The sequence below is a fragment of the Carcharodon carcharias genome, chromosome 5 (assembly GCF_017639515.1).
Source record: "Carcharodon carcharias isolate sCarCar2 chromosome 5, sCarCar2.pri, whole genome shotgun sequence".
NCBI lineage: Eukaryota > Metazoa > Chordata > Chondrichthyes > Lamniformes > Lamnidae > Carcharodon > Carcharodon carcharias.
Genome location: NC_054471.1, coordinates 20,966,825 through 20,993,042, shown reverse-complemented (window position 1 = coordinate 20,993,042; position 26,218 = coordinate 20,966,825). Strand labels below are relative to the sequence as shown.

At 43.0% G+C, this 26,218-nt stretch overlaps 1 protein-coding gene across 1 annotated transcript in view; it reads right to left on the bottom strand.

The window, feature by feature from the left end:
* The window catches only part of LOC121278122 (29 kDa ribonucleoprotein, chloroplastic-like), a 55,081-nt gene extending 41,792 nt beyond the window's left edge, over positions 1–13,289 (bottom strand). Inside the window, exon 1 of the mRNA XM_041188210.1 lies at positions 12,699–13,289. Coding sequence (XP_041044144.1) covers positions 12,699–13,185 — 487 coding nt within the window. The 5' untranslated portion in view covers positions 13,186–13,289. The remainder of the gene's footprint in view (positions 1–12,698) is intronic.
* Positions 13,290–26,218: the final 12,929 nt, after the last annotated feature.

The window sequence follows — 26,218 nt, the reverse complement described above, 5'->3', positions numbered from 1 at the left end:
GGCTACTGTTAGGGGGCCTGTAGACCACTCCCACTAATGACTTTTTCCCCTACTGTTCCTCATCTCCACCCAAAATGATTCTACATCCTGATCTCCTGAACCAAGGTCATCTCTAACCATTGCACCAATGCCCTCTTTGATTAACAGTGCTACCCCACCATTTTTACCTAGCTTCTTATTCTTCTTGAATGTCATGTACCCTTCAACATTAAGGACCCAATCTTTGTCGTTCTGCAGCCATGTCTCCATAATTGTGATCAGATCATATTTATTTACTTCAATGAGGGCCATCAATTAATTTGCTATGTGCATTTAGATAGAGAGCCTTCAGTTTTGTATTTTTGTTACCTTTGTAACATCTAGTCTTGGCTGTTGATGTATTCTTAGGTTTTTTCTCTCTGTCTCTTCCTGCCATTCTCTGACCCTCATTTCTCATATTACTATTTTTCTCTCCTGTCTTGACTCCACACCTTCAATTGCTACCTCTACCCAAACTTGATCCCTCACCCCTCTTGTTTAGTTTAAAGCCCTCTCCACTACCCATGTTATGTGATTTGCGAGGACACTGGTCCCAGCATGGTTCAGGTGTAAACCGTCCCAATGGTACAGCCTGCACTTACCCTCGCTCTCACTATTTAGTTTAAAGATTGGATAGTCAGCAGGTCTTTGGTCCCAGCAGCGCCATCAGGGCCAGTGCCATTGCTGGGACTGCATCCAATCCCCAACAATGACTAACGCTGGAGTGGGATGCAACCTCAGTGGAGGGTGGGGGTGGGGGGGGGCTGTTGCTCAGCTGCCAGGCTTGGGCAAGTGGATGAAGAGAAATGCAGGGGTGCCTAGAGTGAGGCTACCAATCAAAACAGGGGGCCCATGGAGGAATCCCCCCACCAACCTCGCCTTAAGGCCTAGCAGTGTTACCTGTTGCCTGCCTCAGACCGCAATATGTGAAATAGTGGCAGAGGTTGGAACTGGCCATTAATTGCCTGCTTAAGGGCCTCTTTTGGCACAAGGGGCTCTATCCGCTTTTCATAAAATTGCAGTGGGGCAGAGAAAGGCAGGTAGGCACCCGAGGCATTTTACCCAGGCCCTCCGCCTGCAAACCTGCCCACAGAGGAGCATACAATTCTGCTCATATGGCACAGAAGGCCCAATGAGTCCATGCCAACTCTCTGTAATGAAATCCAGTCAGTCTCATTCCTCCATTCCAAACCCACAGCCCTGCAAGTTTATTTCCCTCAAATGCCTATTCAATTCCCTTTTGAGATATTTGACCATCTCCACTTCCACCACGCTCATAGGCAACAAGTTCCAGGTGATTACCACTTGCTGTATAAAAAAAAAATTCCTCTTATTACATCCTCGCCAAGTCTCACATTTCTTGCACAAAAGCACAAAATCTCAAATATGTGTCACCTAGACCTTATACCATCAGCTAATGGGAAAAACTTTTCTTTTTCTACCTTGTATATCACAGAAACCCAAATTGTTACAGAAAAGAGGCCATTTGGCCCGTTATGTCTGCATTGGAGCAATTTACCTCATATCATTCCCCACCTTCTCCCGAGAACCATGTATTCTTCCTTTTCAAAGGACAATGCAGTTCCCTCTTTAATGTTTCAATTGAACCTGCTTAGTTGGATTAAAGCCAGCTCAACTGGGTACTTTGATGTGTATTAGTTTTGATATGTAAGACAGATAGAGTATATTTGCATTTTTTGAATAGAGCATTCAAGCAGTGAAGTGAAAACTACCTGCTACCTAGCAGACACCAAGCAATATGTTTATATTACTAATAAAATCGGTACTATGAAAGGAGTTTTATTGTTAAAAGGTGGAGTTCAAAGAGGCTGGTGATACAATGAGAATTTACACTTAATGAGCGGTGCTAGGTATAACTTCAGCAGTTTTCGTGTGTACAGTGAGAGACAATGTAAGATCAAAGCCTGTAAGCCTATCACTGTGTCAGCAAGGAACCAAAGTGGGAGGAACCTCATTTTGAAGTTGTAAGGTGAAAATGCTTTGCCTGCTGTCCGGTTAAGTCTATGGGTTGCTGTTGTCTTATTGCAGATTAGTTTGGGAATTTGTTAAAAGTTATGGTAGTAGTAATTTGTAGCCATGTGTATATATTTAACTTGTGTAAATTAATAAAATGTTGCATTTAGCTTAATTTAACACCGCTCGAGAACTAGCGGTCTGATTCTTGAATTTAGAGTTGCAACTCAAACATAACACTTAAAATTATAGGTTATGACTGTTGTTTAAAGTTTCCCTCTGGGATCTTTTTAAATAGGTCAGCTTTACCAACTGCTTGGTCATAACAATGTTCAAATGTGGCGACAACTTGTGCTCTCTCAGTCCACCTTCTTACTGACCACTTGAGGCCCTGAGGACACTTTAGCCTTTGAACAACTGCAGTTAGCACTGATTTCCCTCAACCGTGGCAGACAGACTTCTTGCTGGACTGCTCGATGAGTCTGGCTGGAAGAGACGACTATGCAGGTGAATTGTATGGGTGGGCATGAGCCCCACACTGAGACACAAGCCCACAATTATCATCTGAGTTGACATTTTTTACTGATAAAAGATCCATCCATGATAATGCACCAACAGACCCAGCTCCTCCAGCAAACATCAAAAGCTACTTAAGTTCCCAACATCTAGCTAACGTTTTTTGCTGGCCCTTGCCCAGGGAAGCCAACTGACCTAGCTCCCTAAATATTCAACCAGTGCTGCAAACTACATCAAACTGCTCCAAGGCAACAGACTGACTGAAGCTGATCTCACGTTTTAAGAAGACAAAGCACTGCAGGCTGACAGAGCACTTCAAAATGCCATTCACTACATTCCAAAGAATTAGAACTTTCTCTTCAGCACCACTCTCAACTAACTGGTCCCACAAAACTGAGAGCCAATTCCAAAGCAACAAGACTGATAACAGTAACAGAGTTCAGGGGGAGGCAATGGTGTTGTGGTATTGTTGCTGGACTAGTAATCCAGAGACCCAGGGTAATGCTCTGGGGGACCTGGGTTCATAATCCCACTACGAGTTTGGAATTTGAATCCAATAAAAATCTGGAATTTAAAAGTCTAATGATGACCATGAATCAATTGTTGCAAAAACCTATCTGGTTCACTAATGCCCTTCAGGAAATCTGTTGACCTTACTTGGTCCGGCCTCCATGTGACTCAATTAAATGGCCTAGCAAGCCATTCAGTTGTAACAAACTGCTACAAAGTCACAAAAAAGAATGAAATAGGATGGACCACCTGGCATTGACCTAGGCACTGGAAATGACAATGGTGGACCTTGCAAAGGCCTTCTTACCAACGTCTGGGGGCTAGTGCTGAAATTGGGAGAGCTGTCACAGACTAGTCAAGCAACAACATGACATAGTCATCCTCACAGAATCATATCTGACAGATAATGTCCCAGGCACCACCATCACCATCCCTGGGTATGTCCTGTCCCACTGGCAACACAGACCCAGCAGAAGTGGTGGCACAGTGGTATACAGTCAGGAGAGAGTTGCCCTGGGAGTCCTCAACATTGACTCTGGACCCCATGAAGTCTCATGGGGATTACTACGTATCACCCTCCCTCGGCTGATGAATCAGTACTCCTCCAGTTGAATACCACTTGGAGGAAGCACTGAGGGTGGCAAGGGTGCAGAACGTACTCTGAGCGGGGACTTTAAAGTCCATGAGCGAGGTGGCCGAGTCCTAAATGACATAGCTGGTAGACTGGGTCTGTGGCAGGTGGTGAGGGAGCCAACAAGAAGGAAAAACAAAACAAAAATACCTGGAAAATCTCAGCAGGTCTGGCAGCATCTGCGGAGAGGAACACAGTTAACGTTTTGAGTCCGTATGACTCTTCAGCAGAACTGAGTGAAAAGAGGTCAAATATAATCTGGTTTAAGGGGGGGTGTGGGACGGGTAGAACTGGATAGAGGGTCAGTGATAAGTGGAGATAGCCAAAAGATGTCAAAAACAAAATCTTTTGGCTATCTCCACCTATCACTGGCCCTCTATCCAACTCTACCTGTCCCACTCCACCCCTTAAACCAGCTTATATTTCACCTCTTTTCTATTTTTACTTAGTTCTGTTGAAGAGTCATATGGACTCGAAACGTTAACTGTGTTCCTCTCCGCAGATGCTGCCAGACCTGCTGAGTTTTTCCAGGTATTCTTGTTTTTGTTTTGGATTTCCAGCATCCGTAGTTTTTTGTTTTTATCCAAGAAGGAAAAACATACTTGACCTCATCCTCACCAACCTGCCTGCCGCAGATGCATCTGTCCATGGCAGGTGTGACCACTGCACAGTCATTGTGGAGACGAAGTCCTGCCTTCATATTGAGGATACCCTCCATCATGTTGTGTGGCACTACCACCGTGCTAAATGGGATAGATTTTGAACAGATCTAGCAACTCAAGACTGGGCATCCATGAGACGCTGTGGGTCACAGCAGCAGAACTGTACTCGAACACAATCTGTAACCTCATGGCTCAGCATATCCCCCACTCTACCATCACCATCGAGCCAAGGTATCAACCTTGGTTCAATGAAGAGTGCAGGAAGACATGCCAGGAGCAACACCAGGCATACCTAAAAATGAGCTGTCAACCTGGTGAAGCTATAACATAGGACTACTTGTGTGCCAAACAGCATAAGCAGCAAGTGATAGACAGAGCTAACCAACGGATCAGATCTAAGCTCTGCCGTCCTGCCACATCCAGTCGTGAATGGTAGTGACAATTAAACAACTCACTGGAGGAGGAGGATCCATAAATATCCCCATCCTCAATGATGGATGAGCCCAGCACATCAATGCAAAAGATAAGGCATTTGCCATCTCAGCCTCCTCCGGAGGTCCCCTGCATCACAGATGCTAGTCTTCAGCCAATTCGATTCATTCCAAGTGATATCAAGAAACGGCTGAAGGCACTAGATACTGCAAAGGCCCTGACAACATCCCAGCAACAGTATTGAAGACTTGTGCTCTAGAACTTGCTGCGCCCCCTAGTCAAGCTGTTCCAGTACAGTTACAACACTGCCATCTATCCGGCTATGTGGAAAATTGCCCAGGTATGTCCTGTGCACAATAATCAGTACAAATCCAACCTGGCCAATTACCAACCCATCAGTCTACTCTCGATCATCAGTAAAGTAATGGAAGGGGTCATCAACAGCACTATCAAGTGGCACTTGCTTAGCAATAACCTTGCTCGCTGACGCCCAGTTTGGGTTCCGCGAGGACCACTCAGTTCCTGACCTCCTTACAGCCTTGATTCAAACATGAACAAAAGAACTGAACTCCCGAGGTGAGGTGAGTGACTGCCCTTGACATCAAGGCAGCATTTGACCGAGTGTGGCATCAAGGAGCCCTAGCAAAACTGGAGTCAATGGGAATCAATCGAAAAAGACTACATTGGTTGGAGCCATACCTAGCACAAAGGAAGATGGTTGTGGTTGTTGGAAGTCAGTCATCTCAGCTCCAGGACATCACTGCAGCAGACCCTCAGGGTGTGTCCTCAGCCCAACTATCTTCAGGTGCTTCATCAAGGACCTTCCTTCCATCATAAGGTCAGAAGTGGGGGTGTTTGCTGATGATTGCACAATGTTCAGCACCATTCACAACTCCTCAGATATTGATGCAGTCCAAATGCAGCAAGATATGGACAATATCCAGGCTTGGGCTGACAAGTGGCAAGTAACATTTGTGCCAGACAAAGATCATCTCCAACAAGAGAGTATCTAACCATCGCCACTTGATGTTCGAGACATTACCATCACTGAATCCCCCACAATCAACATCCTGGGGGTTATCATTGACTAGAAACTGAACTGGACTAGCTATATAAATACTGTGGCTACAAGGGCAGGTCAGAGGCTAGGAATCATGCTACAAGTAACTCATCTCCTGACTCACCAAATCCTGTCCACCATCTATAAGGCACAAGTCAGGAGTGTGATGAAATACTCCCCGCTTGCCTGGATGACTGCAACTCCAACAACACTCAAGAAGCTTGACATCGTCCAGGACAAAGCAGCCCAATTGATTGGCAGCACATCCACAAACTCCCTCCACCACCAACGTACAGTAGCAGCAGTGTGTACCATCTACAAGTTGCATAGCAGGAATTCATCTAGGCACCTTCAACAGCATCTTCCAAACCCATAACCACTACCATCTAGAAGGACAAGGGCAGCAGATAGATGGGAACACCATCGCCTCGAAGTCACTCACCATCTTGACTTGGAAATATATCGACGTTCCTTCACTGTCGCTGGGTCAAAATCCCTTCCTAACAGCACTGTTGGTGGACTGCAGTGATTCAAGAAGGTAGCTCACTGCCACCTTCTCAAGGGCAACTAGGGATGGGCAATGAATGCTGGCCTGGCCAGCAAAGCCCACATCTCGTGAATGAATAAAAAAGTGGCCCATCAGGAAAAGTGACATGAGTACATCAAACCTCTAAGGTCAGACAGAGTGCTCCATGACAAAACACAATATGCTTCATCAGAGGGCTGATACCATGGCTTTAATGATGCCAACTTCAATAGCAGCAATCAAAGCAGTTCACAACAACCTCCTCAAGCACATTTAGGATGGGGCAGCAATGCCCACTTCCCATGTATGAATTAAAAGAAAATTGAACTTCTTCTTCTTCAACTCCATTTACTTCTTTCAAAGAAATGATATTGTTGCAGCTACCCAGATTGTTGTGCCTGCCTTTATGTGGAATGCGTGGAATATACTTGAGCATCTTCCCGTCTTTCCTCATCTAACTCTATCGGTATAACTCTTTATCCCCTTCTCCCTCATATGTTTATCTAACCATCCCTTAAATGTATCTAGACTATTTACCTCAGTCTCCCCCTATGGTATCAAATTTCACATTCTTACACTCACTGGGTAAAGAAGTTTCCCCTGAATTCCCAACATGATTCCTTGGTGATTATTTTATGATGGTCTCTAGTTTTGCTCTTCCTGAAGTGGAAACACCCTTTCTGATGAAAGGTTAGAGATCTGAAATGTTAACACTATTTCTCTCCACAGATGTTTCCAGACATGCTGAGTATTTCCAGCATTTTCTTTTATTTCAGATTTCCAGCATCTGCAGTACTTTGGATTTTTACCATTCTTTACTGATGCAATCAGAGTTTTTCATAATTTTGAAGACATCTATTAGGTCATCCCTCCACCTCTTTTCAGGACACAGCCTGTTCACCCTCTCGATAGGTATACTACGCATTTCTGCTATCATCCTTGTAAATCTTTTCTCACCTTTTTCAATGCCTCCTTATCTTTTTTTTTAAAATTGCAACCAGAACTGTACATTGTACTTCAGGTGTGGTTTAACCAAGGTTTTATACAAGCTTAGCATAACTTCATTAGTTTCAATCTATCCCCTAGGAATACACCACAAGGCTTGGTTTGCTTCTTTATGGCCTTATTAGCCTGTGTCTTTACTTTTAGTGACTTCTGTATTTGTACTCCCAGATCATCTTTGCTCTTAGACCATAAGACATAGGAGCAGAAATTAGGCCATTCGGCCCATCGAGTCTGCTCCGCCATTCAATCATGGCTGGTAAGTTTCTCAACCCCATTCTCCCGCCTTCTACTCCATTTAGATTATTTTGAAACAATATTCAATGTCCTTATTTTTCTTGTCAAAATGTAATATCTCAAATTTATCTAGGTGGAAAATAATTTTCCAATTATACACACATTCTGCAAATTTGTTAACATCCACATGTAATTTGGTGCAGTCCTTCTCAGTTTGACTTTATATGTCATCTGAAATTGTCTTTTTGAATCCAAAGTCTGAATTGTTAATATAAATTGTGAACATTGGTCCAAGCACTGATCCTTGTGGAGCACTTTTGACTTTGTGCCACACTCTAAATACCTAATCTTTACCCATACTCTTTGCTTTGTCTTGCAGCCAGCAGCTACCCATTTATCTACTTGTTCCCTGACCCTACATTCTGGTGTTATTCATTAACCTATTATATCAATGGCTTTTTTGAAGATCTAGACAAGTTACATCTACTACTACCACTCTGTTACCTCTTCAAAAAATTCAATAAGGTTGGCCAAGCAAGATTTTCCCTTTAGAAATCCAAGCTGGTCATTATTATATTTTTGCTTTCTAAAGTTTCTATGCCTCCTTCAGTAGGGATCCCATTATTTTTCCTACCACTACAGTTCCTTGGACATGTTCTATATTTTTAAAAACTCATTCCTGGGATGTGTGTGTCACTAACAAAGCCAGCATCTGTGGCCCATCTTTAATTTATAGAATCATAGAAGGCCATTTGGTCTGTCATGTCTGTGCTGGCTCTCTAAAGGAGCAATTCACCCAGAGCCACTACTCTCCTTCTTCCCATGGCTCTGAACATTCACCCTTTTCACAAAACAATCCAATTCCCTTTCGAATGCCTCGATTGAACCTGCCACCAGCACACTCAGGTTGGACATTCCAAATCCTAACCACTTGCTTTGTGAAAGTTTTTCATGTCACCATCGTTTCTTTTGCCAATCACCTTAAATTGACGTCCACTAGTTCTCAATCCTTCCACCAATGGAAAGTTTATCCATATCTGATCTGTCTAGACACCTCATGATTTTGAATACCCCCATCAAGTCTCCTCTTACCCTTTTCTCCAAGGATAACAGTCCAAACTTCTCCAATCTTTCTACATAACTGAAGTTTGTCAACCCTGGCAACATTCTAGTTAATCTTCTTTGGACTCTCTAATGCCTTCATGTCCTTCCTAACTTGTGGTGCCCAGAACTGGATTCAGTACTCTAGTCGAGGCCGACCCAGTGTTTTACACAGGTTTATCGTTACTTCCTTGCTTTCGTACCCTATGCCCCTTTTGATAAGCCCAGGATGCAGTTTGCTTTGAGGTGGTGGAGGTAAACGAGTTTATCTGATGTAGGTACACCCACAGCAAGTTCCAGGATTTCGACCTTCCTTACATTGTCTGGCCTACATGTGACTCCAGATCTGCAGCAATGTGGTTGACTTAACAGCCCTCTGAAATGGCCTAGCAAGCCCCTTAGAAGGGAAGTTAGGGATGGGCAGCATATGCTGGCCTTGCCAGCGATGTCCAGATCTCATGAAAAGAATAAATGAAAGAAAACATTTTTAATTTGTTGGAGAAAGGTGTGCCACGACAATCGTGGTAGATATTATAGCTATAGTTAAGAAGGCACAAGTCAGGAGTGTGATAGATTACTCTCCATTTGCTTGGATGAGTGCATCTCCAATTACGCTCAAAGCAGCCTGTTTGATCAGTACTCCATCCACCACACAATAGCGTGTGCCCTGTACAAGATGCACCACAGTAATCACTAAAGCTCCTTCAACAGCACTTTCCAAAACCACCACCTTTATTACCTAGAAGGACAAAGGCAGCAAATACATGGAAACACCATCACATACAATTTCCACTCTGAGTTCCTGACTTAGAATTGTATTGCCATTCCTTCAAGTTCTGTTGAAGGGTAATGAGGACTCGAAACGTCAACTCTCTTCTTCTCCGCCAATGCTGCCAGACCTGCTGAGTTTTTCCAGGTAATTCTGTTTTTGTTTTGGATTTCCAGCATCCGCAGTTTTTTGTTTTTATATAATGTAAGGAAGGAAATCTGCCATCCTTAAAAGGACATTAATGAATCAGATTGCTGTAAAAGCCTATCAATAATAGTTTCATGGTCACCATTAGAGGCTAGCTTTCAACTCCAGATGTTAAATTAACTGAATTCAAATTCCACAAGCTGCCACTGTAGGATTTGAACCCATGTTCCCAGAAACCAGAGTGTAGCAATGCCTCTGCTAATCACTTCCCTAGATTCTATAAAATGCAGATATAATCTATCTAGACCAAGGGTTTTGATTGAGTTAATATTTCACTTATTTTAGATGCAGTTATCTCATCATTCTTTTTAAAGATAAAATTATTGATAGATCAAATGAATGGGCAAAACTGTGGCAAATGGGTATGTAAGCATACGTGAGATCACACAATTTGGACCTACTGGTTACTTTCTAAGTGGGAAAGACTCAGAGCCTTGGGGGTCCAGGTACATGGATTAAAATGTTACAAACAGGCATGGAAAATAACCAAAATAGCTGATTAAATGAATGGTGGCCTTTATATCCAAAGGACTAGAATACAAGGGGTCAGCTGCAAACATAAAAGGCCCGGGTCAGGGGTACTGTGGAGGTTTCTGGAGATATATATTCACCTTGGAGGGGGTAGGAGCATTGATTTACCAGAATGAAACTTGGACTCCAAGAGTTAATTTACAAGGAGTAATTACACAAACTACAATCCCTAGAATTTAGGTTAAGGAGTGATTTGATCAAAATGTCAGTCATGGCTCAGTTGGTAGCACTCTCACCTGAGTCAGAAGGTTCCTGGTTCAAGTCCCACTCCAAAGCCTGAGATTTAATTGACATTCCAGTGCAGTCCTGAGGGACTGCTATGCCATTGGAGGTGCCGTCTTTCAGATCAGACATTAAACAGGCTCCATCTGCTTGCTCAGATGGCTATAAAAGGTGTCATTGCACTATTTTGAAGAGCAGCAAGGGAGTTATCCCTGATGTGCTGACTTTAATATTTATTCCTCAATCAACATCATAGAAAAAAAATTCTGCTTTTCAAAACATTAAAGGGAATTGGTGGGGTAGTGTGGAACTATTTTTGCTGGCTGGCAAAGGAATCAGAGACATGGCCAAGAAACAAAGGCAGAGCCAGGCATTGAGAAGTAAAATTGGTTAACACTTCTACACACAATGGCGCTAGGTGTTAGCGACTCTTCTGCAGACAGGTGGGTAAAATGTAAATTTTAATTCTCAGATTGATCAACTCTTATTAACCAAAGGCATTAAGGGACATGAAGGCAGTCATTTAAAGCACCGGAGACAGCTGTTCAGCCCATCAAGTTCATGCTGGATCCCTATAGAGCAACCCAGTCAGTCCTACTCCCCCGCTCGATCCCAGAGCCCTGCGAGTTTAATTCCTTTAAGTGTCCATCCAATTCCCTCTTGAAATAATTGTTTCCGCTTCCAGTGGGCACTCAGTTAGGGAAAGGACAGGACTGGAAGTCAAAGATCAGCCATAATCTCAATGAATGGTAGATCACGCTTAAAGGGCTAAATGACCTACTCTTGATTATATGTTCCATCCACAAACAAATGAATTAACTATGCCAAGACCAAAATTGCATTATAAGCAGCAGTCCAGTTTGATTTCTACATAAAAAGGAGACCAATTACTAGAAAGATAGATCTGTTCTTCGGTTAACCATATTTACTTATCTTGTTTCTCGCTGGTAGGTGTAGTACAATGAGGTAGGATAACGCCTACAATAAAAAAGATTGCAGACATACCATCTAGGCTCATATAAATCAAAGCCACTTATGGAGGTACTGGGAGAAACCCTTAAACACCTCAACAAGGAGGCAATACATTTGAGCAATCAGGGACAAAAAAGTTTAATAAAAGATTATCTCAAACTAAACATCCAATATTTTACCTGGGCCCTTGCAGTTTCCTTGAGTACTGCCTTCAAATACAGCATTTACATAATTTAAGAGAAATCAAACAATGATAGGAAGCAAGTTTAGAATAAAAGGGCATCTCCAGATTCATCTCTTTGGAAGGTATTTGAATGATTTATAACAAAGACAAGTCACCAGTGTTCCTGAAGCTGCATTTTATTCAGATTAATCCACTGGCAAAGATTTGTCTCCCAAGTGGTAAAATTTGTCCAAAGAGCTGCGCCAGCTGATGGAAGTACAACAAATGACAATTGATTTTTTAATTACAGTTTTCAATAAATCAGTTTTAAAACAAAAGACTACGATCATTTTGCTCGAGTCTTCTAACAAGCTAGATGAAAAAGTTGTTGTGCAGGTGGATCCCTCATTACTTTTCAGTGGCAAGGAAAATAGCTCACACCACTTGAACACACATGGCTGGCAAGTCAGAAGGTTTCCCCCCCCCCCAAAAAAACGGTCTTTACAGGGCACTTGTCCAAGTGAAGATGTTTAAATTCATTAAAAGCCACCGAGCATATTTGATTGTTTAAAAAAAGTTCAATCCTCAATGAGTTGATAGAGTCAACAAGTGGATACAACGAAAATCAATCGATTCAAAGAAAAATAACTCGAGTGATCGTATTCTCGGAGACCAGTCATCTTAAGAATGGCAGTCCGGGTTCCCAAAGATAAGATGGTGCCGAAGGACGGGCCAGACAGTGGGAGTGAAGTGCTTTTCCGCGCTCTTTCATTCTTTGCACCGCATGGAATTGTGGAAAAATCTCACCAGAAAGCAAAACGATTTCGACAAATTCTAAAAGGAGCTGACGAAAGGAAACTCAGTGGCGATTTAAGTCGCCAATATAATGTCCAAATGAACATCGGTCTTATTTTAAAATAATATAGAAAACGACATGGTATTTGGAGGTTCAGAGTCGAAAGCCCCGACAAAAGGCAGTACTCCAGGCTAAACAACAGGTAACAAGATTAAATCATGACAATGGTGAAAATGGGTTTCTAGCATTTTAACATAACAGGCAAATCAAATTCATCAGATACTGCTTTCTGCGGTTCCAAGAGCCATTTAATTAACAAGGTGGGAGGTTGATCCTGAATCTGGCAGAAATGCTTCTCTAGATTTGATCAGTCATAGTCCCTGTATGAGCGGCCTCCATAACCACCACCACCACCACCACCGTAGTAGTATCCACCTTGGCTCTTGTACCCACCCGAATAGTTGTCCCGGTCTCCCGTATCGTACCGGCCTCCACCGCTATAGCCGCTGCTCCTGTCACTATCCCAGTAGCCGCCGCCTCCTCTCCTGCGGCTACCGTAGCCGCCACCGCCTCGGCCTCCACCATACCCGCGGCCACCTCCCGACTTTTTCTCGGCGTGACCCACTCGGATCTGCCGCCCGTCGATGGATTTTCCGTTCATCGCCTGCAGCGCGTCCCTGGCGTCCTCCGGGTTCTCGAAAGTGATGAAGCCGAAACCGCGGGACGTCATGGTGTCTCTGTCCTTAATCACTCTCACCTCAGAGATCTGCCCGTACTTGGAGAAAACCTCTTCCAGGGACTGCTCGTCTGTCTCGAAGTTGAGGCCGCCGACGAACAACTTTCCTTCTTCAGACATGGTGGCGGTGGCGGGGTTGCTGCGCACTTGAGTGGGTGAAGCTGCAGGAGTTGAAAATGGCGCCGGTCACTCCACACAAACAGACAAAGAGGAAGCGGAGAGCGGAAATTGCCTCATTTGAATGGCTCCTTGGCCGTTTCTCTCTTTTGTCTCTCTCGCCCCCTTTCGTTCTGTGTCGGGACAAGTTTTCCTCTCGGAGCGGCTGCAAAAGAATGAAAGCAGCGGCCAATGCAGGTAAAAGAACAAAAGGCATAAGGAGGAAATTAATTCATTTGTGACCCCAATACAGCAAGTTATGAGCTGGGAAAAGTGAAATCATTTGCAGGTGTTTGATAAGACACGCAGCATCATAATATACTGGTTGAATAGAATTACATCTAATTTAAAACACAAACTGCTTTGTGCTCGTGTGCATGCTCTGCACCATTTACCCAACCTTCCCAAACTGCTTCAATATCATTATCAACAACAGCAATTTAAGCTTATATGACACCGTTAACAGAGTAAAACGTTCCAAGGTGGTTAAGATGTTGGAAGAGATAATCAAAGCTTGGTCAAAGAGGAAGATTTTAAGAACCATTTTAGAGAGGAGCAAAGGATTAGGGGTGGTGGAATACAGAGCTTCGGGCATTTGCAGCCAAAGGCATAGCTGACTTTGGTGCAGTGAAAAAAATTGGAGATGGACAAGCCAAAATTGGAGGAGCCCAGAGATTTTAAAGGTTGTACGAGGTTACTCATAAGACATAGAAACAGAAATTAGGCCATTTGGCCCATCGAGTATGCTCCGCCATTCAATCATGGCTGATAAGTTTCTCAACCTCATTCTCCCCTAACACCATGGGCTCTTATCTTACTGAGCAGCCTCCTGTGCGGCACCTTGTCAAAGGCCTTCTGGAAGTCCAAGTAGATTGGGAAAGGCAAGGACAACGAAAGACTTGAGAATGTTTAAATTAAGGTAATCTAGGTCAGCAAGCACAGAGGTGATGTGTGAATGGGATTTGCTCGCAGCATAATTTTGGATGAGCTAATTTATGGAGTTTGCTGGGAGAGCTGCTCCGTCAAATCAAACACCCATAAGAAAAAATGGGTCATTAGATCAGAAGCATAATAAGACTGCGTGTACAAAATCAGAAACCTTTAACTAGTGATAATTTCTTGCTTTAGAAGATTTCCTATTGTATAAACATTCTCTGGGGCTGTCAATACCAGAAAAAGGCTAGGTGTGGCATATTACGAGTTGCAAGATTAACACAGATCATAAACTGCTTTAAGTATTTGGAGTTCACGTTTACAATTAACCTAAGTGTTAAACCATTATGAGTGACATTTTCTTTTAAACTGATCAGGTGAAGTGACGAGGGCCCTGATGCAGAACCACCACTGCAGTTAAACAGAATAGGAGTTTAGGTCTTAAAGGGCTATAAATTGTAGGGTGGTAAGGAATTGCACAGTATTGAGATTCTGGAAAAGAATGTGGAGACTGAGCAGTGAGGATCGAATATTCTCAACATTGACGTCAGTAGCAGTGAGGTGAAAGCGACTTCCCTTGACATCAAGGCAGAATTTGACCAAGAGTGGCATCAATGGGAATCGGGGGAAAACTCTCTCCACTGGTTGGAGTCATTCCTAGTATAAAAGAAGATGGTTGTTGGACGTCAATCATCTCCGTTCCAGGACATCACTGCAAGAGTTCCTAGGGTAGTGTCCTGGGCCCAGCCTTCAGCTGCTTCAACAATGACCTTCACTCCATCATAAGGTCAAAAGTGGGGACGTTTGCTGATGATTACACAATCTTCACCATTCGCAACTCCTCAGAAACTGAAGCAGTCCATGTCCATGTTCAGCAAGACCTGGATAACATTCAGATTTGGGCCAATAAGTGGCAAGTAACATTCAAGCTACACAAATGCCAGGAAATGATCATCTCTTGACTAGAGAGAATCTAACCATCTCCCCTTCACATTCAATGGCATTACCATTGCTAAAATTCCCTCTATCAACATCCTGGGGGGTTACCATTGATCAGGAACTGAACTGGACCAGCTATATAAAAACTGTGGCTACAAGAGCAGGTCAGAGGCTGGAAATTCTGTGGAGAGTAACTCACCTGATTCCCCAAAGTCTGTTCACCAGCTACACAGCATAAGTCAGGAGTGTGATGGAACACTCCCCACTTGCCAGGATGAATGCAACTCCAACAACACTCAAGAAGCTTGACACCAAGACAAAGCAGCCTGCTTGATTGGCATCCCAGCTGCCACTTTAAACATCCACTCCTCACCACTGATGCACAGTGGCATCAATGAGTACCATCTACAAGATGCACTGCAGCAACTCACCAAGGCCTCTTCTAAAGCACCTTCCAAACCCACGATCTCTACTACCTAGAAGGACTAGGGAACACATGGGAACATCACCACTTGCAAGTCCCCCTCCAAGCCATTCACTATCCTGACTTGGAACTATATTTCACTATCACTGGGTCAAAATCCTGGAACTCCCTCCCTAACAGCACTACACCACAGGGACTGCAACAGTACAAGAAGGCAGCTCACCCCCACCGACTCAAAGGCAATTAGGGATGTGCAATAAAAATGCTGGCTTAGCCAGTGATGCCCACGTCCCATGAAAAGAATGGCTTAAAAAAAAGAATGTTTTTCTTCCTGGAGGAGATAGAAAGTTTGAAGTGTAGAAGTGAGAAAGGGATCATCTATCTGATGACATTTTTTTTGTGTTCTGTTCAGAAGTGAAAGAGCAGCAAGGAAAGTGTCTCACAGGCTAAGTTTTTTGAGTAAACAAAGAACGAGGAATCATTTCTGGGTTGGTCATTATGATGTATGGTTATTTATGAAAACCATCATGTGTGGTGCTCAGAATTGTCCACAATACACTAGCTGAAGCCTAACTAATGATTTCTAAAGTTCCATTATAATTGTTAGACATATTACTGTCATTAGCTTTTGAGATTTGTTATTTAAAAAGGTCAAGGACTACCCAACAGGCTAGATTCTACTTCATATAAACAATGATAGTAGTCAGTAGGGTTACTGCTAGATCTGGTCTGTTCTTTGCCTATAGCTTGAAATATCTTTGGCCACCACTCTCCCTGTATAGTAATTCCTCACTTAAAGCTGTGGTTGCGTTCCTAAAAATCACGGCTTTAAGTTTAATGACTTTAAATGAATCATCAGTTCCCAGAGGAATCAGTTTTAAAACTGCAGTTAGTTTCTGTAGGAACTTCCTTATCCAAAAAATACAAATATCAAAACAATATACCCTCTAAGTTGCAATATTCTACATTGATAAATTAAATAACTTATATATTTTTCAAGTTATTTTAAACGAAAAATGTAACTTTCTAATTACAGCACCTCTTGTCTGCCACCAATCCTGCTCCCTGATCCTCCTGGTCATTGCAGGTCCTCCTCCTCCCTAACCCTCAGCATTGTGGTCTCTCCCCCTCTCTGACCCACCCTGTCGCAGAAGCTCCCACTCCCTGACTCAGCCTCTCGCTGCTTCCCTCTCCTGCACTTGCATTCCAGTTCAAGATCCAGATCCGATCCAAAGCCAGAGCTCCAATGTTGTGGAAATGTGAATGCTGATGGTGCCGAAGTACTGAGCTGGGGCTGCTATAATCCATAAGACCATAAGACATAGGAGCAGAAATTAGGCCTTTCGGCCCATCGAGTATGCTCCACCATTCAATCATGGCTGATAAGTTTCTCAATCCCATTCTCCTGCCTTCTCCCCGTAACCTTTGATCGCCTTACTAATCAAGAATCTATCTCCGTCTTAAATATATTCAATGACCTGGCCTCCACAACCTTCTGTGGCAATGAATTCCATAGATTCACCACTCTCTGGCTAAAGAAGTTTCTCCTCATCTCTGTTCTAAAAGGTCTTCCCTTTACTCTGAGGCTGTGCCCTCGGGTCCTAGTCTTTCCTACTAATGGAAACACCTTCCCCACGTTCACTCTATCCAGGCCTTTCAGTATTCTGTAAGTTTCAATCAGATCCCTCCAAATCTTTCTAAACTCCATCGAGTATAGACCCAGAGTCCTCAAACGTTCCTCATATGTTAAGCCTTTCATTCCTGGGATCGTTCTCGTGAACCTCCTCTGGACCCTCTCCAGGGCCAGCACATCCTTCCTGAGATACGGGGCCCAAAATTGCTCACAATATTCTAAATGTGGTCTGACCAGAGCCTTATAAAGCCCCAGCAGCACATCCCTGCTTTTATATTCTAGTCCTCTCGAAATAAATGCCAACATTGCATTTGCCTTCCTAATTACTGATTCAACCTGCAAGTTAACCTTGAGAGAATCCTGGACTAGGACTCCCAAGTCCCTTTGCACTCCAGATTTCTGAATTCTCTCCCCATTTAGAAAATATTCTATGCCTCTATTCTTCCTACCAAAGTGCATGACCTCACACTTGACCATGTTGTATTCCATCTGCCACTTCTTTGCCCATTCTCCTAACGGGTCCAAATCCTTCTGCAGCCTCCCCGCCTCCTCAATACTACCTGTCCCTCCACCTACCTTTGTATCATCTGCAAAGTTAGCCAGGATGCCCTCAGTTCCTTCATCTAGATCATTAATGTATAAAGTGAAAAGTTGTGGTCCCAACACTGACCCCTGCGGAACTCCAATAGTCACCGGCCGCCATCCTGAGAAGGACCCCCTTGTCCTCATTCTCTGCCTCCTGCCAGACAGCCAATCTTCTATCCATGCTAGTAACTTGCCTTTAACACCATGGGCTCTTATCTTACTGAGCAGCCTCCTGTGTGGCACCTTGTCAAAGGCCTTCTGGAAGTCCAAGTAGATAACATCCATTGGCTCTCCTTTGTCTAAGTTACTCATTACCTCCTCAAAAAATTCTAAAAGATTTGTCAGACATGACCTCCCCTTGATGAAACCATGCTGACTTTGCCCGATTTTACCATGCGCTTCCAAGTATTCTGAAATCTCATCCTTAATAATGGACTCTAAAATCTTACCAACGACCGAGGTCAGGCTAATCGGCCTGTAATTTCCCGTCTTTTGCCTGACTCCCTTCTTAAAAGGTTACATTAGAGATTTTCCAGTCCTCTGGGACCCTCCCTGACTCCAGTGATTCCTGAAAGATCACCATTAACGCCTCCACTATCTCTTCAGCTATCTCCTTCAGAACTCTGGGGTGTAATCCATCTGGTCGAGGTGATTTATCCACCTTCAGCCCTTTCAGTTTTCCTAGCACCTTCTCCTTGGTAATGGCCACCATACTCACCTCTGCCCACCGCCTCCCCCCACTCTCTTGAACTTTGGGGATGTCACTCGTGTCTTCCACCGTGAAGACTGACGCAAAGTACCTATTCAGTTCCTCCGCCATTTCTTTGTTCCCCACTACTACTTCTCCAGCGTCATTTTCCAGCGGCCCAATGTCCACTTTTGCCTTCTCTTACCCTTTATATATCTAAAAAAACCTCTTGCAATCTTCTTTTATATTACTGGCTAGTTTATCCTCATATTTAATCTTCTCCCTCCTTATTTCTTTTTCAGTTGTCCTCTGTTGGTCTTTGTAGGCTTCCCAATCCCCTGGTTTCCCACTGCTCTCTGCTGCATTGTATGCTTTCTCTTTAGCTTTTATGCTGTCCCTTACTTCCCTTGTCAGCCATGGTTGCCTCGTCCTCCCTTTAGTATGCTTCTTCTTCCTAGGGATGAATTTTTGCTGTGTCTTCCAAATTACTCCCAGAAACTCCTGCCATTGCTGTTCCACTGTCTTTCCTGCTAGGCTCATCTCCCAGTCAATTCTGGCCAGCTCCTCCCTCATGCCTCTGTAGTTGCCTTTATTCAACTGTAATACCGTTACATTGGATTCCAGCTTTTTCCTCTCAAATTGCAGGGTAAATTCTATCATATTATGGTCACTTCCTCCTAAGGGTTCCTTCACCTTAACTCCCTTATAAAATCTGCCTCATTACACATCACTAAATCTAGAGTTGCCTGTTCCCTAGTGCGCTCCACCACAAGCTGCTCCAAAAAGCCATCTTGTAGACATTCCACAAATTCCTTTCCTTGGGATCCACTACCAACCTGATTTTCCCAGTCTACTTGCATATTGAAATCCCCCATGATCACTGTAACCTTGCCTTTGTTACACACCTTTTCTATCTCCTGGTGTATCTTGTGCCCCACATCCTGACTACTGTTCGGAGGCCTGTACATAACTCTCATTATGGTTTTTTTACCTTTGTGGTTCCTCAACTCTACCCACATAGATTCTACATCATTTCTTGCTATTGATTTAATTTCATTTCTTACTAACAAAGCAACCCCACCCCCTCTGCCAACCTGCCTATCTTTTCGATAGGATGTATATCCTTGGATATTTAGCTCCCAGTCCTGATCCCCTTGCAGCCATGTCTCCGTGATGTCCACCACATCATACCTGCCAATTTCAATCTGCGCCACAAGCTCATTTACCTTATTTCGTATACTGCGTGCATTCAGATACAACATCTTAGGTCCTGTATTTCCCGTCCCCTTTCTCATTGTCATCCCTTTATCTAATGTGCTTGAAGTTAGATTCCTAGCCCTTTCCAAACACTCTGTCCTATTTTGTGCTTTTTTTTAAATGCTCCCATTCGCTGCTTCCCTCTCCCGAAGCCTTGCTGTGAGGCAGGAGCAGCTTTGACAGTAATTTTAAAAAAGACATGGATTATAGCAGCCCCAGCTCGGTGCTTCTGTACCATCGGAACTCGTACTTCCACAACATTGGAGTTCTGGCTTCAGATGGGATCTGGATCTTGAATGGGAACACAGGTTCAGGAAAGGGAAGTGGCAAGAGGGTAAGTCAGGAAGCGGGAAGTTTGGGGAGAGGGCGGGTCCGGGAATGGGAAGAGGTCATAACTCAGAGGTTGGGGCGCAGTGAAAGGCTGCTCCAAAGTGGCACCAGTCACACAGGAAACGATGTTAAACAAATCTCATGACACTCAACGAGATTACAGGCCTCATTAATGTACCAACGTTAAAGCAGAACAACGTTAAATGGGGCAACGTTAAACGAATACTTACCATAGTTACAGTCTGTGCATCTTATGATTTGAATGCACATCTATTAGCTCTTTCATAGGTTGCTGCACCAGCGAATAAGGCTCCTATATTTCACCCCTTCCTTGGATTCACCTATTTCTGTCAAAGGGTCATGAGGACTCGAAACGTCAACTCTTTTCTTCTCCGCCGATGCTGCCAGACCTGCTGAGTTTTTCCAGGTAATTCTGTTTTTGTTTTGTCCTAAATCCCTTTGTTCATCCACCCTCATGCGCAGCTGCTTTTAGATCCCACTTGCCATTCTTACACCTCTCATTGTTAAACTGAACCTGCCATTGTTTGCTTCATATCTTTCTATTTCATTTTGTAAATTTTCTCCTCTCTTCACTATATGTTCTTCTTTAACATAAGTAGACTTGATAGCCTAGTTCTGAGAATATTTTAATCCAGAACACCCAACACCAATCTTTTTTATAGTGTAGAATGATTTGGTTATGATACAATCTGAAATTAAAGGGCTAGCAGCTGTGCTGTTGCGTCTCTTGCTATGAGTATGGAGCTCACAACTCAGGAGTCAAAAGACTCCTGGCAAATGCTCTTATTGGAGGTAGAATTGATATGGAAAATCCCAGTCAGCTCTCAGAGAGACACAACGACCACTACAGATTATTAGAAGAGAGAAATTAGGAACACAGAAACAGGAGAAGGCCATTTAGCCACATGAGTTTGTGTCACCATTCAACCAGATCATGGCTTATTCAAACCTCAACTCCACAGCCTTAGCTCCATACCCCTTGATATCCTAATCTAGAAAAAGTATATTGTTGTCAGTCTTAAAAACTCAGATTGTCTCAGTAACCATAGCCTTTTGGGGAGAAGAGAATTACAGATTTCTACTACATTTTGATTACATTATTTCTGATTTCCCTCCTTAATGGCCTGGCTTTAATTTTAAGATTGTCACCTTATTTTTGATTCTCCCACAAAAGGAAATAGTTTCTCTATAATCTATGTTATCAAATCCTTTTATCCATTAGACACTTCAATCAGATCACCTTTCAACCTTCTATACTCAAGGCAATACAAGATTAAGGAACCTGCCCTCATAGTTTAAACATTCTGGTGAATCTACACTTCCCCTTTTGCAAGGAATATATCCTTCTGAGTTCTGGTGCCTAATACTCCAGATGGGGTCTGACCATGGCTCCGTACTGAAACATAACTTCCTCTCATTTGTAACTTCTACTGTTGAACATATATATCTTATTAAAAATAAGATGGTTGCATGCATTTTCTACCTATCTTAGCATATAGTTGGCATATATTTTTCTCTCATTTTTGTGTCAGTTTATTTTCAACTACTAAGTCCAGCATCTAAATTTGTAGTGGAAGAGCTATATAAACTGACTCCCACCACAGTGTGCCTGCAGACTCTTTCCAATAATGTGTTTCTGTAGTATCTTTTCTGCAGAAATTGATGAAAACAGTTTCTGAAAACTTGCAGATGAAATATTCTCTCAACAACTGAAATTTATAAGGCAGACTTTGACAAAAATTTAAAGAATTACATACTTTACAATATGTCCATGTAAAGCCTAGGAGCACTTTAAAAAAAATATATACTTATCATTGCAAGATTCCCAATGTTAAGTAGCACTTGTGTATTCAAACTATGTATGCCAGTTCAATCCACAGCCAGCTGTAATTTCTTTGAAAAAGCTACAAAAACTTTTTGAAAAAACCTTCCCTCAGACATGTAATAAGTTTTTTAAAAAATCACTTAGAAACATAGAAACTAGGAGCAGGAGTAGGCCATTTGGCCCTTCGAGCCTGCTCCGCCATTCATTATGATCATGGCTGATCATCCAACTCAATAGCCTGCTCCCGCTTTCTCCCCATATCCTTTGATCCCTTTCGCCCCAAGAGCTATATCTAACTCCTTCTTGAAAACATACACTGTTTTGGCCTCAACTACTTTGTGATAACAAATTCCACAGGCTCATCACTCTGGATGAAGAAATTTCTCCTCATCTCAGTCCTAAATGGTCTACCCCATATCCTCAGACTGTGACTGTTCTGGACTCCCCCCACCATCGGGAAAATCCTTCCTGCATCTACCCTCTCTAGTCCTGTTAGAATTTTATAGGTTCCTATGAGATCCCCCCTCATTCTTCTGAACTCCAGCGAATATAATCCTAACCAACTCAATCTCTCCTCATATATCAGTCCTGCCATCCCAGGAATCAGTCAGGTAAACCTTCGATGCGCTCCCTCCTTCCTCAGATTAGGAGACCAAAACTGCACACAATATTCCAGATGTGGTCTCACCAAGGCCCTGTATAATTGCAGCAAGATATCCCCGTCCCTGTACTCGAATCCTCTGGCTATGAAGGCCAACATACCATTTGCCTTCCTTCCCGCCTGCTGCACCTGCATGCTTACATTCAGTGACTGGTGTACGAGGACACCCAGGTTTCATTGCACATTCCCCTCTCTCAATTTATAGCCTTTCAGATAATAATCTGCCTTCCGGTTTTTGCCACCAAAGTGGATAACCTCACAGTTATCCACATTATACTGCATCTGCCATGCATTTGCCCACTCACTCAGCTTGTCCAAGTAGACAGTTGTCCAGTTGTTTTTAGAAAGATCATTCAAAGGCTGTTTTTGCTGCCTCTCTAACTGCCTTGAAGATATGTTCTGCTCATTGTTCTGCTACCCATTCCATGTCACCATCTAATCTCTCACAGACCATTGCCTCGATCTTGCCATCAGAGCCCATATTTTTCTTCACCCATCCTCAGTAACCAGGAGGGGTTTGGACAGAGTTGGTAGAGAGAAACTGTTCCCACAGGTGAGTTGCTCATTCGGAGAGCTGGTGCAAACACAATGGGCCAAATGGCTTCCTCCTGCGCCATAACAATTCTGCGATTCTGTGAACCATGCTTACTAGCCTCAGCCTTCTCTTTCCTATTCTATTTTCATTCATTTCCCATTCCTCTCTGCCTCAGCCTCATCTGTGGCATTACTGCCTGGTCCCATTCACTTGCCTGGTGTTATGATATGGCAGGTGGCATTTGCCAGGCTGGTCAAATCCCAGAGGGAAAGTTGGCCAGGCTATCACAACGTTTTTTTGCAATGTGTATTTATTACAAGGTCTGTGCACTGAAGTCAGAAGTAGAGTCCACTACCACCTTTAGAGATTTTAAAGATTAAATTAAAATACTTATTAACAAAAGAAAAGAAAACTTAAACACACAAGACTACAGTTACACAGTTACATTTAGTTTTATAACAGTTCTCACAGGATTTCTACTTAACTAAACTCCCAACTACACATCCCTTTCAGGCAACACTCCAAATAGATTCTTAACCTATAAAACATCCAGCAATATTACCACAAGCACCCACTGTTGCTGTAAGGGAGTTATTTCACAGCTTTCTCCGCCTCACTCGGCAATGGGATTCCAAAGCTTTTAACAAAATGTTGCTTTCTAGAACAGCAAATTTCTCCAGGGTGGCTAGAGGCTTTCCCCATAAGTTTGTTTCACACAGTGCACTTTTCAAGATCTCATGCAGCCACTCCCCACACAGCTTTCCATCTTTTAAAAAATATATTTCTCCCTTTTGATCTGTAAATGCCATTGCTTTAAGCTTTCTTTGGAAGTTATTTTTCCCAGAATATAAAAATATTTAATGTCATTACGGCCAGCACTTTCAGGAAAAATAAATGTAATAACTTTGCCTTATTTATCTTGCCAGTTGTAAACATCTTATCACATCCCTTTGAAAATCAAACAACATCTCAACTTCTCTAAAAATGCAAATTCCATTCACAATGTATCTACTGAGACTTCATCCAGTTTACCCATCTCCACTTCAAATGCCTGTTTTACACCTAACCCCTTTTGATAATTCAACCTTGTAGTCTGACTGTCTGCAGTTTAATTAAACTAGGCGCACACATACCACAAACATACATGCACTCAGACCCATAAGTCTGCTTCAGTATCATACAGTTATATACATTAGGCGAAAAATGATACTTCCTGGACACTGGACTTAGCACTTCCTCCTGACTGATGATTTTCCTGGCCCTTTGCTGCATCCAAAAAAAAAACAGGGCCTTGAAATGGAAACGTTATGAAGGCAGGTGATCACAGCTCTATCATCTATTTATAGTATAAGCACTTTTAAAACAAACTGCAAGTTTCAGTTTTAGTGCCAGGAACTAGCTTTACTGACTGTATTGCAGAGTTGAAATGCAGAGGTAGAATGGGGTATAAGGAGGTAGTTAAGGAATGTGACTTGACACAATGTTTTCTACAAAGTGGATCAAATAAACACTTGATGAGCTGAAAATTTATACGAATGATTATGCCTCTTTTTCGTAACAAATAAAAAACAAAACTGAGACAATATGCACTTGCAAAACAAAGTAAAGAACATACCACATTTTCCACTTACACAAATGACATTCAACTAAAAAAAATTGCAGGGTTGCGGGAAAGGGCAGGGGAGTGGGACTAGCTGAGTTGCTCTTGTGGAGAGCAGCTACAGTCATGACAAGTTGAATGGCCTTTGTAAGAAATATGGGTTTTTATATATTTTTCCTTGTACTATGAATTTTACATACTGTACTTTGTAACTGTTTGCTTTGATTAGGTTAGGCATTAGAGATAGCATGAATCTGGTCATTTATAGAAACAAAGGGTATTATGTCAGAACAATTCAATAAGACTGGATGGAAATGAAAACAGACTTGAGTCAGTCTGCAGAATGTATAGCATAACATTAAGAGGCAGAAAGACAGTTATTCTGTCTTCTGACTGCAACTGTTACCAAAGGTGTTAGTAAAGAACAATTTAGAATGCAAATCAGCTGGGTGGCCTTAGACTTTGTTAATTGTAGTCCAGGATGTAGCTATTGATTGTGTATCGATGGTCCATTAATGTAATTGTGAATGGAGCATCAATGGTTCATTGATGTAATCGTGAATGGAGTATCGGTGGTCCATTGATGTAAGTGTGTTCTTTAGGGAAGGAAATCTGCTGGTCTTACTCTGGTCTGGCCTATATGTGAAGTCAGGGGCTAGGAATCCTGTGACAAGAAACTCGCCTCCTGACTCCCCAAAGCCATCTACAAGGCATAAGTCAGGAATGTGATGGAATACTCCCCACTTGCCTGGATGAGTGCAGCTCCCACAACACACAAGAAACTTGACACCGTCCAGGTCAAAGCAGCCCACTTGATTGGCACCACATCTACAAACATTCACTCCCTCTACCATCCACGCGCAATAACAGCAGTGTGTACCATCTGCAAGATGCACAGCAGGAATTCACTAAGGCTCCTTAGACAGCATATTCCAAACCCATGACCACTACCATCTAGAAGGACAAGGGCAGCAGATAGATGGGAACACCACCGCCTGGAAGTTCTCCTCCAAGTCACTCACCATCCTGATTTGGAAATATATTGCCATTCCTTCACTGTTGCTGGGTCAAAATCCTGGAACTCCCTTCCTAATGGCACTGTGGGTGTACCTACACCACATGGCCTGCAGCGGTTCAAGAAGGCAGCTCACCACCACCTTCTCAAGGGCAACTAGGGATGGGTAATAAATGCTGGCTGGCCAGCGAAGCCCACAATCCGTGAATGGATTTAAAAAATCCCAGACCCACAGCAATGTGATTGTCTCTTAAATGTCCTCTGAGATGGCCTAGCAAGCCACTCAATGTATCAAACTGCTATGAAGTCAATGAAACTGGATGGACCAGTCGGCATCGACCTTGGCACCGGAAACAACAATGGCAAACTCGGCCTTGTCGACTCTGCAAAATCTCCTTTTTTTAGACCCACCAAAATTGGGAGAGCTGTCCCACAGATTAGTAAAGCAACAGCCTGACTTAGTCATACTCATGGAATAGTACCTGACAGATAATGTCCCAGACATCACCATCCCTGGGTATGTCCTTTCCAACCGGCAGGACAGAGCCAGC